At 36.4% G+C, this 13,937-nt stretch overlaps 1 protein-coding gene across 2 annotated transcripts in view; it reads right to left on the bottom strand.

Moving 5' to 3' along the window:
• Positions 1 to 6,491: 6,491 nt before the first annotated feature.
• The window catches only part of LOC100755633 (rho guanine nucleotide exchange factor 38), a 108,508-nt gene continuing 101,062 nt past the window's right edge, over positions 6,492 to 13,937 (bottom strand). For both annotated transcript variants that reach the window (XM_035451851.1, XM_027395742.2), the window contains 3 exons: positions 13,161 to 13,359; positions 12,781 to 13,040; positions 6,492 to 6,677 (listed from right to left, as the gene is read on the bottom strand). In XM_035451851.1, the coding sequence (XP_035307742.1) occupies positions 6,492 to 6,677; positions 12,781 to 13,040; positions 13,161 to 13,359 (645 nt within the window). The remainder of the gene's footprint in view (positions 6,678 to 12,780; positions 13,041 to 13,160; positions 13,360 to 13,937) is intronic.

Below are 13,937 nucleotides of genomic sequence, written 5' to 3'. Positions count from 1 at the left end.
CTTGGAGTGATTTGTTTCAGTCTGTTTAGCATTTTTATTTTAATAACTTCATAAAGTGTGAAGATAGTGATTATAGTGACTGATTTATGCTGAGAACTTAAGGAGATTGATGGCATATGCAGATGTAAAGAAATGGTTCACCTGGCAAAATACCCCAAGATTTAATTCTCCAGCTATAAAGTACCTTATGAGTGACAGGGATGACTCAATATAGTGTTTTATAATTGGCTGTCTGCCTTATGGGGAAATCTCTCCCTCTTTCTCCTGTGAACTCTAGCCATAATGTGATCCTACATGAGGTGATTCAAGTCATTGGCCTTGTAAGCTAATGAGTTAGTTGCCAATCAGTTTATGTATATATTCCAACAAAGAATACAATGCTTTCAGTATCAGACCAATAAATATAGCAAAGTGCAGCATCCTTTTTATAGCCAACAAATACCTCATCTTTTCCCAAAACTGAGTCTTGTAATTTCCTATATTCACTGAGTAGAATTGTTTTATCACCTTTGATGTGTGCCACAAAATCTAGTCTCAAAACATCTTCCTTTATCCCTCAGTTTCCTACATCGTTAGTCTAAAATAAATTGATAAATAGTCTTTGTAAAGATAAAACTTTTAAGCTTGGTCTTTTTCTATGGAGAGACTTAAAACTACTCCATTAAATATTGGCATTAATTTATTCATAAGTTAGAATCCAGTACTGAAATAAACCCATTATTTGAAGATGCAATAAATATTTATTTACATGCTTAAAAATCTGTTTGTAGTTGTTTTTCAGAAACACCTTTCTGTTGATAACATTGTTTTGGTAAAAACTCCAAATCCCCCTTATAAAGAGTTCAAAAAAGTTGTTGTTTATAGTTCAAATGCAGTTTTGGCTTAACAAAATTATGTGACATGAGCTTATGTCAGCAGCTATTAGTTACTGTAACTCACTATCTTGAAGACTTTAAAGAAATGATGCTTAGTGTAGTTTACACATTAGCATTTGAAGTGAGTTTTTACCTTATCAAAGAAAGTGTGCTGGAGTTGAGAGAAGCAATTATTTTGATTTTTTTTGTGGCATTTCTTGGAAATTTTAATGAGTTTAGGAATTAGTTTAATTTCAGTGAATATGATTCTTTGTATAGGTAGTGTGTGTATGTAAAGGGGCCGAACTCATTTTGATTTTTTAAGGGATATGTTTTATAATAGAATTTATCTTAAATAACTCTTAGGCCTTTTTTTTCCCTCATTGCAAAGTATGCTGCAAGAAGCAGTTATGAAAGTAGCAATAGTATGTGTTTATTTGATTATTTATTTGAATAACAAAACAAGTATTTCTTGCACTACTTGGGTTATGTGAGAGGGAGAGAGCTTGTTTTTCCTTGAATAGCACTGAAATGTACAGCTCTCTGTCGGCTCAGTGAGTGGGTGGACAAATGACTGGGTGTCTTAGTTTTCTCTTCTGCTGTGATAAAGTATCTGACAAAGGCAACTTAAGGGAGAAAGGGTTTATTTTGGCTTGCAGTTTCCAAGGGGTAGAATCCATCGTGATGCTGAAGGCATGACATAGAAGCATGAGGCCAGTTGATCAGGTTGTCTCAGCAGACAGTTAACAGGAACAGGAAGTACAGTAAGGCTACAAAACCTCAAAGCCCTCCCCCAGTGACATGTTTCCTCCTGCAAGTCTCAACCTCCTGTAGATGCTATAACTTTCCCAAAAGCACCACCAGATGGCAACAGAATAACCAAACACGAGAGCTGGTGGGGAACGTTGCACATTCAAACCACAATATCAAATGTTCTTGTAAGTTTTTAGGATTGACAATTCAAACTACATTTTGGTCAGTGTCTCTTTTTCCCGGTTTTCATATTGTACTTTATGAGATTAACCATAGAATTCAGTCACTTAGAAAAAGAAGAAATGGCACTGAAATAATGATAGTCATAATGACCTCAACCCCTTTTGTATTAGTTTCCTTCTTTGCTAAATTTTTGTTTGGTTTTAATTTTTCGAAACAGACTTTCTCTGTGTAGCCCTAGCTATCCAGGAACTCACTTTGTAGACCAGGATGGGCTCAAACTCGAAGAACTCTTCATGCCTCTGACTCTTTGCTGGGATTAAAGGCGTGTGCCACTAACCCCCAGCCTGTCCAAGTTTTCTACTTTATAAAACACAATTCAGATGATATAAAATGGAAGATACCTAATACAGATGGCCCCTGTTCTATAATGCTGTAATTTAAGTATTGTAAAAGTGGTATACAGTTAGTAGAATCTGCATTTCTAGTTATCTTATAATACTCTTCCATTTCTGGGCAGGGGCAGCGGATTGTAGCTTGCAGTAATTCATGTGATCATGCCAGCAAGCAGCTGGTACTCTTCGTGTAGTACTCGTGCTGAACTCTAATGGTTAGTGGGTCAGGATATTTAAAACCCATGGTGTGTGTCAGGATGTAACTTCACTATAAGTCAAAGCACATCTGTATTTAAAAGTCAGATGGTGCCGGGCGTTGGTGGCACACGCCTTTAATCCCAGCACTTTCGAGGCAGAGGCAGGTGGCTCTCCGTGAGTTCGAGGCCATCCTGGTCTCCAGAGTGAGTGCCAGGATAGGCTCCAAAGCTGTCTCGAAAAACCAAAAAATAAAAAATAAAAATAAAAAAAAGTCAGATGGTTCCAATTCTTAACAATGTTGTGGTAGTAGTTTTATTAGTTACAAATTATAAATCATTATGATCACAGATCACACAGGAAACATCACTTTGAAATTTCATTAGTACAATAATTATAAAAAACCACAATAAATTAGAAAAGTGATGGATACATTCAGATGCCTCAGTGGAAGTTTAAACAAAACAAAACTAATTTAGTAAGAATATAGTCCCAGGATTCCTGACCAAGAGGATCTCAATTCTAGTCTTAAGTGTTGAGTTATTTTTCAAAATATTCAAATGTTCCTACTTCTAACAGTAGCTGTCTAAAGACATCTTAGCTTGAGATCCAGGAGCCCTGAGGAAAAGGTTTGTACTGAAGTAGCTTTATAGACAACATATAATTTAGTGATGAGTTTTTATATCTGTGTTTATAGAGAGGGAAGCAACTACAAAATGAGACTTTTTTTAAAGAGTTGCTTCCTTTACACGGGATCAGTTCCTACAGAATTTCAAGTCCAATATCTGTCTAGGCATTGGACTGTGATCACTGTGATCACATCCTCATGACCATGATATAAATGTGTAAGTTCGTTCAGCCTGAGTTTTGTGAGGTCTGAATGCTGAATGTGAGGTCACCAGTTAGTAGGGCAGTGGTATATTTGGAAGCTATAGTTACTACAAACACCTTACAGGGTTTTCATATCTTAAGATTTTCTCCTTTTTTTCATACAGCTGAGGTTAATGTGGTAGAAAAAAATCCCAGAAGCAAATGAGAAAATCCGAGAGTTTTTAATTCCATGATTCAGTAGTTGAAACACTCATTTTTCTAAATCACCCAAACTATATTCATCCCAAATAGCATCAGGCATTTAAAAAACAATTTCTCAAAATCTGAATTATATTTTGGAATGATTGAATGTTTAACATCTGTCACCAATTGCTTCATTACTGTGACTAACCATGTATCTGTCTTTGCTTCTACCCACCCTTCAAATTCAAGATATTTTTCTGAAGTATAAACAATGTTCCAATAGTAACTTTGTGACTTTTTCATGATTCCACACCAATAATAATTTTATATTACTAGATGTATATTTTATACTCACTACATTTTATTACTATATACACTAGTAGTTTTGAACATGTACATTTCAAAATAAAATGTAAATAAGATGCATATAATTTTATTTATTTTAAAAATAAAAAATAGTTACAAAAGCTTCCTCTTCATCTTGGTAAAAATAATTTCCCACTTCAGAGGATCCTATTCTGTACAATATTAATTTAAAATGGAATATAACAAGATGATTAGCTTTCCTGGTTGTAATTATACTGATACAACCAACAATTTCTTTTAAACTGTTTGAATATAAACATCCTATCAACAGGCATGCAAATTTCCTTTTCTGGGGCCTAGTAAAATAATGTCTAATTTTAAAATCACAATTTATTTTATTTTACATGGAATAAGTAGAAAATGAAGGTACTATGTAATTTTTCAGAGCTCACTTACAGTGACGTGCCCGTCATGCTAGAAAAGTTGCAGTCACTGGCTTCATAATGGTTCTTTCTCTGGAGGTAACTGATGTATTGATTGTCCTGGTGTAGATTTGCAACAGTCAGACAGGAAGCATCATTCGTAGACCCACACCAGTAGACAAAGATGCTCCATCCAATCACTTATTTCAGCCAGAAAAGCATGTCTGTGCTATTTCAATATTTTATTATGTATGTGTGAAGTTCAGTGTCGCATACACGTGTTCAGGTACACGCTGCAGTATATAAATTATGTCTCTTTGGACATTCTCATAATATCATTATGTAGCAACTTTGGATTTCTTTGTTTTTTAACCTTAGGCAAACAAATTTATGTTTTAAAACTGAATTCATGGGGCAATTAAAAGAAAAATTTGAAGTCTCTAACATCTTTTAGAAAATTGTTTGTTATCCTACTTGTAAAAGAAAATATGCAAATGCAATGTCAGGAAAATTTTATAAAGCTGTCTTAGTGAATTAAGTAGTAGTATAAACTTTCCTTTATATAAGAGAGGAGGGTATGAGATTCAGTCAGCTACACTAGGAGAAGTAGAACTCTTATTTTGTTATAGATATTGCTCAGTAATAAATATAATATTGTGCATCAAATGGATCCAATCTTTCAGAGTAAGAAATCTTAAAATGTGTCATTTGGATTTTTATGGGCAATTAAAATCTACCTTAGTAATGAGTATCCACTAAAGTCAAACAAAATTAGAAGTCTCAGTGTTACGGGGTCCTGGAAACACACTGTGTTTATTGCTAGTGGTCATCATGGTTCTAGTTCTATAAATAGGACTGTCCTCATTAGAATGTAAACTTTACATGGCCAGGCACTGCGTTGATTTGAAATGTGCTAATACCCTCCAATCTGCCAGAGCTCCTGATATACAGAAGGTATTTAGCAAATGCTAACCTAGTGTACATATGCCAGACAGTTTGGTCTTCATAAAACTTTCTCTTTAAAGTTGTTTCATCCAACTATTGTTGTTTTCCTCTTCTTGTGAGCATTCTCCCGGGCTCATTTCACCCCGGTGTCTGTCCCACTAACTGTTTTAATCCAGGTACATATCTTAACTGAATGAATATGCTTGAAATTTTGGAGGACAGATGGTTCTCTGGGCAGTACCCAAATTAAAGCACAGTGCCCTGAGCATGGTGAGAGCTAATGCAATCCTCAGTGCCTTGTCTGCATAAAAACTGCCCAGTGAGGTATTTACACCCTGACTCTGAGTAGGATGCACGCTCCTCCTGCGTCTCCGAATCACTGAGTGATCTGAAACGTCTCCTCATTAAAGCTTCATCAATAATCATGTAGGACAGCTTTGAAGCAATTCCACTTTCAAATGTGCTTAATCACAACAATAAAAGAACGAATAGTAAGTCTGGACGCTTCATTTTTCTCTCCCTGGCTCATGAGGAAGTCTTTGAAAGCTCCTAATTTTGAAAAGCTGCTTAATATTGAAGTGTGGATCAGAGAGAAGAATGGTTTCCTCCAGGTCCATGATTCACACCACTGTTTTGCACTCAAGGAGTGTGTGTGGTGCAGGCATTAGGAACAGGGACCTTGGAACCACGCTGCCCCACTTTGACCCACCTCAATCACTTGTTAGCAATGCATACTCTTTATGTTACACTAAATTAGTATACATATACATACATATATATATATACATATATATATATATATATATCATTTAAAGCCATGTTTATCGTGTGAACACTTCTAATAAGTTTTGGATATTCTCCATATATAATGTTTCCCTTTCAATTCAAAATGTGTTTAAAAAAACGGACCCCCATATTAAAGATTTCTAATTGGCAGCTAATCATTTTTATGTGTAATTAGTTTATTCTGTGAGTGCTACATATTTGTATAATCTGTATTAAACTCATCATGTATAAACTGCAGAATATATGTGTGCATGTAAACATGAATATTTGCAAATAAGAAGTGTAAAAAAATATGTTTAAGGCAAAGTCCACTAAAAAAATATTAAAATAAAGTGAAAAACCTTATTCTTAGATCAACTCTTCGGTGATGATAAACAAAACTTTATCTTTTCAAAAGATTGCTACCTTTAAATATGTAGCTGGAGCCTAGGCTTTTAACTCTGCTGTTTCTGTTGGTAATATCTCCATCAACAATTATTCTTTATGTATCAATAAAATCGCCCTATTAGGAAGCAAGGTTTTCCTTAAAACATGATCCACTGTCAGTTCATACAGTTTCTGGTTTGAAGTTTCCACATCTGTTTTATGAGGTAGTCAATAAGCAAGTTGTCAGGAAATGAATGTCATTTTTGCATATTTTCTTACGCGTATGTCATCTTCCCAAGGTAGTTAGCTGGCACATACCCCTTCTGCCCTTGTGCTTCAGCTAGCCACCACTCTTTATTCCCACTTAGATCACAGAATCTAAGTATGTGGACTCTCTGGTACTCCTGAAGGCTGAGCTCATGGTCGCTCCGTGCTTGGAAAGCATGGACTGCATAGAAAACCTAGACCAAAAGCAAAAACAACAACAAAAAAAAGACATCATTGGAACCAGAACATTAAACTAAACAAATGTTTACCCTTTTAGAAGTGAGGCTAAGGTGCTCCTAGTTTTTGGCAGTCAGACAGTCCAGCTCTTCCTGATGGATTTGGTAGGCTATGCCATATCAAATCCATGGTAGAGAAGACTGGGGATAGACACTCTTTTTCTATTGGAAGGAGTTTAGAGTTGACATGCTTGAATGGCAGTTTCTATAAAACGCTTTTTGTCATTAATTATTTGAATCAGTCTCTAAAGAATATCTTTCACAGATGGAAACTCAGACAGATTGTTTTTGTACATAGACATTTCAGTGTATAGAGTGAAAAGTGGGAGGAATGTGGAAATGTGTTGAAGAGTTAGAGAAAATAAATTATAGACCCTCGTAGTAAGTAAATTTGCAGTCATTAAAATAGCATTTTTATGAGAAATAACCATACAGAAGATATTCATACTAAATATTTTAAAATATAAAATTACAGCTGGAAGATGGCTCAGTGGTTAAGAGTACATGAGCTTTGGCAAAGGACTCAATTTAGGACTCAGCACCCACTTGTGAGTTTTACAACCAGTTCCAGGAATTCCAGTACCAAAGTATCCATTGCCCTATACTGACTTGGAGGATAACTGTACTCACACATACATATACAAACACATAGACACACATGCAAAAAAAATTAGGTGAATATGTATGCCTAGAATTACAAAATAATTTCTTTGAAAGATATTTCACAGTTATATAAGTTTGAAGACCTCAAATCAGTGTTTAATTCATCTTCCAGTAAAATCATAAGACTGCTAATAAAAATGTTTCCTTATGATAGAAAATTATGCAATTAACCAAAAACATTTGCACATTCATTTCATCAAACTTTGCAAAAAAAATTGTATCAGAAACTGTATAACTCAGCTAAGGCAATAATGAATAATGAAGACAAAACAACAAAGCCACAGAGCTACCATCGCCAACAATAGGCTACACATAAACAGTGAGGTGCATTTGGAAGGAAGTGGTCTTTCATAAGGGGCCCGTTAACAAAGGACGTTAGTGTGTCACATCCACAAAGGTGGATGCATGAAAAGCAGTCGGCAAAAAGGATTGAAAATTGAGGGCTCATACATCAAGGTTCTGTGAGAAATGAATTGAGGGCACTGAGCTGGAAAAGAGACAGGACAGAGAGGTGAGAGGGCCAAGATTAAACTGGTTCTGTAAATTTTAAACCACCACTTGCCTCAATAAAACACAGATTCCATTGACTAATACCTTAACAAAGAGCCTGAGGCATTATCCAAGGAAAGGAACTACATTGCTAGGGTCAGAAGACACCACACCTCACCTCCACTCCCTGCAATTCTATAGTAATAATGAGGTATCACTTAGGAAGAAGTTAGTAGGTCTTAAAGACAGAGAGCCTCCATGGATGGGATTGATTTTTATAAAGTCAAGGCAAGACCCTCATCTCTTCTAAGTGAAAATCTAGCTAAAAGGTGCTATCCATGAACTACAAAGCTGACTTCAGCAGACCCCACAAAATGGCGCCTTGATCTCAGACTTCCAGCCTCTACAATTAAGAGGATCTTTACTGTTGGTAAGCCATCCAGTACATGGTATTATGTGAACGACAGTTTGACTGACCCAAAGTACACCTCTCATGTAAGCCATGCTGCACAGTAGTGTTCAAATGTTTATTTAACCTAACAGGTCTGGAGAGCATAAAGAGACTGTGGTACATGCAGCAAAACAGATTATTGGAATCGGATTGCTTTGTTTGGAAGTAAAGAAGAAAACAAAATGGAGGAGCTATAAATTCTTAATCAATCTTCAGCAGTGATAAATACCTTTTACTGAGCCTGTGACAGTTTATGTTACATGGGCTGTATCCTCAACAGCCCTCCCAGTTAAGACTTAGATACATTCTTAATGACAGGGCTAATGACAGAGTGCTGCTAGAACCCATGTCTTCTAACTCCCAGCCCTGTGCTTGATCCATTGTTTTTAGGAATTTAGGATTCAAATTTTTGTTCTAAGACAGAGATACACAGTGTATTCTTGGAGAAAGGCTCTGTGGTCCCTCATCCGTCACTACTGTTCCGTAGTTTTGAAGTGACAATATTGATTAGGTCCACAAGATTAGTGTGGTTCATTTGCTTTGCAAAAGCTTCCAGGAGTGTGACGTGCTAAATTATAGTCCCAGAATAATCTATAAGAGCTGGAATCAGCAGTGTGGTCATCTTTGCAATTTGAATCAATAATAAATATTCTTGCCCAGTGCAGGCATGGATTTCTCAGAAGGATGAATTAGCTACTGTCCCATCCCTCAACACCTCTGTAGTCTTTCACCTTGGCACAAATTACCTCAAAGGGAAAATAAAATCTGATTGGATATATTTATTATTGTAATATGCATTTTGTTGCTGCTTTTTATTTTGTTTTGTTTTGAGGCAAAGTCTTACTATGCAGTCATTGGCTTGCCTGGAATTTGCCAGGCTCACCTTGACTCCATAGAGATTTGTTTGCCTCAGCCTCTAGAGTACTGGAATTAATAGTGTGTGCCATCATACCTGGGTTAAAAATATAGCTCAGACAAATATAAATTCTCATGAAATCATAAATTTAAAATTATATAACACTTTTAGAATATCATGACCCAAATTTGATTCAAGCTGGCAGTTTCTAGTTCTTATATAACATGCTAAATAAAGGCATACCTTATATATACAAAATGGAGCTATGTCTGCTTTGAAAGAGAGTGGTGTCTCTGGTCTTCTAACTCTTTTTATTTCCTTTGTTGTTAGATGAAAAATTAGAGGTTTTCAGCTTGTCACGAATTTAAAAGCTCAGTGATTTCTTATTTTCAAGTCTCAGTCTACACTTTCTAACTTTAAATGTGTGTATGTTTTTTCCAGAAACATTCATTAAAATGTTATTAATATGAATCATAATCCTATATCTTTTTTCCTTGTTATTTATTAAAATGTTTCAATGATTGCTTCTTTGCTGCATTGCTTTTTATCGATGATAGCCTGGCAATGCAGACCAGCTCTCCCCAGCATTTGATTTAGAATCAACTACATCGTGACTCTCACGCACAGTATTACCCATAAGCCTCGTCCTGTTCCCTGTGACACCACTGCTGCCTCAGCAGTCTCTTACTCTACACATTTGCACATTTAATTTTTATTTGACTTCCCTGCATTGTGCAATCTCATCTTATTGATTCCATCCCAATTCTCCAATTATAAACAATAAAATTCATATCATATTTTAATTTTCCTTTCCAAAAATAAAAAGCTTTAAAACTAGTATTTACTGTATTAGTATTTACTGTATTAGTTCCAAAGCCAAAATAATTACACTGCATGAAAAATACCATCCTTTTCTCTCACCCTCTAGAAGAACGCTTTTATTTTCTTCATTTAATGATTATACATTTTTATGAGCAAGTAAGTTTTTAATGAAGTAAGCTGTAGGTTTAATAAAAATGTTTTAATATGGATTTAAACATGAGGATTCAGGAAAGAGGGCTTCTCGGAGACTAAATCACGCCTGAGAGCCTGTGGGGGGGTGTCACTAAGATATTCTCCCTTTGTAGACGTTAGAGTCGTCATCCATAGGGCTTGGATGAGTTTGAAGCTATTGTCATAAAAGGATGGTTAAGGAACCGAACTGTGCCACAGGTGCTGTGGAGCTTCTGCCATAGTTGTAACTGAGAGGACAAAGATAGACCACGGGATTTTGGGAAGATAATCTTCAGTGTACACAAGTAGTTCTGATGGGAAAACAAATTCAAAAGTAAACAAAGAAAAAGGTCACCTAAATGCTATAAATACCTTTATTGCTTTCCCCTCTCCACCGTGTCCTCCCCTCCCTGTTTTCCTGAAATAGTAATAAAAATGGAAGACACTAAATAGCATCAGTCCTTGGGGAAATGAAAATCAAAACCATAAAGAAACAGCGGGTTATAATATAAACTAGTAGTGCCAAGGAAGACCCAACAATCTTCATCCATTCCTGGTAAAGCGTAAAATGTGAATGGGCACTCTGAAAAATGATTTGCCATTTTCTCTAAAAGTTAAACATAAATTTACTGTGCCAGGGTGCAAATCCATTCCTAATGTCTATTTAGGAGAAGGGAAATCTGCAGACTCATACATTAATGTCCAAAGCAATATTACTCACAATAGAATCAAAATAGATATTGCCAAATATACATTAACTGGCAAAAAGTTCACAAAAAGTTCATCAAAATGCCATATCTGTTAAGAATACTGTTAGGCAGTAAGATAGAATATATATATATATATATATATATATATATATATATATATATATATATGATTATAAAATGCATGATAAAGGAAAAAAAGCCGGTACAAAGCACCATATACAATTCCACCCATGTGAAATTTACAGAAAAGATGTAATACAGAGATGGAAAATAGATTAGTGAATTCCAGAAGCTGGAGATGGGAAAAAGCAAGGAGTGCAAATGAATCCAGTGGATCTTTGGGCATGAAAGAAACATTCTAGCATTGGTTTGCACAATTCTGTAACTATGAGTAAAAGTCACTGGATTTTACACTGAAATTAAGTGAATTCTATGGCATGCAGGTCAGAGCTGTTTATGAAGGGCAGTGTGTCAATCTCTGAAGATTTTCTATGTAACCTTTGACCCCTCAACATTTTTATTAATATCCCTACAAATGTATTTAGAAAAGCATGCAGAAAGAGATGAAGGATGCTCCTGGCATTATTGTTTTTACATTTTAAAAACAAAACGTCTTAAATATTTTAATTGGGTTAGTAGTTACATACATGACTTACTCTATAAAATGGTTGTGACAACATATGTTCATAATTCTACCACTCAGAGGACTGAAGTCAAAGGATAGCCTGGGACATGTCATGAGATTCTGCCTTTAAACAAAAATTTTTAAAGATATTTCAGGGAATTGTTTTAAGGCAGAGTTGTGTTTAATTGTAAAAAAAAGTAACATATAATAGTTTTATTTATGTATATATATTTGTGTATGCATAAAATATACTGAAATCACACATGGGATGATGTCTTTGAAGAGGATCACTAAGTGGGAGAGTAATAAAGACCCTACATTTAATTTATTGTTCCATTTTAATTTTCTGAAAATAAAATGTACTACCCCAAAGGAAAAGAAATTTAGGCTAATGGAAATTACTAAGTTAAAAAGGCAGAAAATTAGTTGGTTACTACTTGGAGATTAATAGTTGAATATACTGAAACTTTATGAGGTAGCAAAAATGAACCTTATGTTATAATTAGCTTACCAATTTGTGAAGGTGTTATGCCAGTAGTCTTTGCATTGGTTCAACGACAGAAAGGCAAGTTAGAAAGCTTTCATGTATAGCAGATGGCATTAATAAGAGATGAAGTGTCCAAGTCCTACTCAGCTCAATGAAGACATTGCTTCTAGAGCAGGGGTTCTCAACCTTCCTGAGTCTGTGACCCCTTAATACAGTTCCTCATGATGTGGTGACCCCCCAACCATAAAATTTTTGATACTCCTTCATAACTATAATTTTTCATACTATTATGAGTTGTTATATAAATTTCTGTGTTTTCTGATTGTCTTGGTGGCCCCTAACCCTAAAGGGGTCACGGCCAACAGATTGAGAACCACTGTTCTAGAGGCTTCAGAGACAAGTTCCTACCTGATACTGATGACCACAGCTCAGCTTCCTTTCTCCAGTGGTGGAACATTAGAAAAGACATTTCTGATGCTGTGATTTTGTTGGATCTCTATTCTGTCATGAGTTCGGCATGCATAGTGTCTCAAGTCAAAACACCAACTCTTCAGTCCAGGGTTTTTTGTTTTGTTTTGTTTGTTTGTTTGTTTGTTTGAGGAAACAGGTTTAGATAACTAAATCCTTGGCTCAACAGTCCACAGATGGTATGTGCTAGCAGACTCAGAACTTTTTGATGTCAAAGTCAGCAGTTTCCCTTTAAGCATTTCCTCTCAATGTGAGCAGTTAGACCTTCTTTCATCTGAGTGGCCAAGTATATATTTTACCTCAAGGTTTAAAGCCTTACCTGTTCATCTACCTCTTGAAAATTATCAACATCAGCACCGTTTGTCTCAAACTTCCCACCAGTGCCACTAAGAGATGAGCTGCTGTCGCTTATGCTGTCTTCAGGAGTGTCCCTGACACTGTCGCCCGCTGGCCGGCAAGACACAAAGAGGCTGAGGTTCTCAAAATCGTCATCACAGAATGTGTTCTCAGCATCCGCCGTCTGCTCCTTCGCTGGGTTGTAGGGCTTTAGGAAGGAGGAATACACGTAGCCTTTTACAACTGGTAGAAAGAAAAAGAAAGCACCAGGGTTACATGTAAGACCTTCCACAAACACGCAGGGTCTCCTGGGAAAATCTCAACCTGAAGAGCAGTAGTAGTTCTGTGAGACAAGAAACTTACATCCTGTGTCAACAAACCACCTGCTTGTACTCCCCAGGGGATCCTTCTGTTCCAGGACCGCCACCAACTCTCCTTCTAGAAGATTGATGTCGTGCTCTTGGGTGGCATTGCACTTGCGCTTAGCTCGGTAGATTTCCTCTGCTCTGTATGTGGACAGCAGTTTGGAGCGGTGATCGTCAGTTTGATGTGGCGCTTCTGGCTGGGAAAAGGAAGGAGTCACATGGTTCAGGCAGGCATACAGTGACATCCTCATTGGGTTTATAGAGATTTTCCTCTGCAAACTATTTCTCTATACAAGTTATATACCAATCTGGATATATTGCAGGCAGATGCTCGTGTCAGGCTCTAACTGTATTCAGCTAAGATTTTCAGTTAAAAGATCTCGAGTAAGCACTTGAGGGCAGTATTGTAGAAAAGAAAGAAAATTCAACCAGGGCTAAGAAGGCTCTGGAGCTGGCAAGGTGGTTCAGAGGATAAAAGCACCTGCCTCAAAGTCTGGTACCTGGGTTCAGTCACCAGAACCCACAGAGTGGAAGGAGAGAACCAGTTATCCTCTGACCTCCAAATGTGTCCCCCACCTCTCTCTCCCTCTCCCCCCCCCCCGTGTGTGTGTGCAACATACAGACAGATACACATACACACACAGGAAAAATAAATAAGGTAATTTTTTAAAAAAAAGGTTTAAAGAAGGCAGAGGTTCTAACAACTCCTGACTATTGAGTGATATTTTACTACTTTGTATTTACTTTCTTGCATAGTAAGTACTTTATAATTTTA

This window comes from Cricetulus griseus, assembly GCF_003668045.3.
Source record: "Cricetulus griseus strain 17A/GY chromosome 1 unlocalized genomic scaffold, alternate assembly CriGri-PICRH-1.0 chr1_0, whole genome shotgun sequence".
Classification (NCBI taxonomy): domain Eukaryota; kingdom Metazoa; phylum Chordata; class Mammalia; order Rodentia; family Cricetidae; genus Cricetulus; species Cricetulus griseus.
Note: the sequence above shows the minus strand (reverse complement) of the source record. Positions and strands in the feature narration are given on the sequence as shown.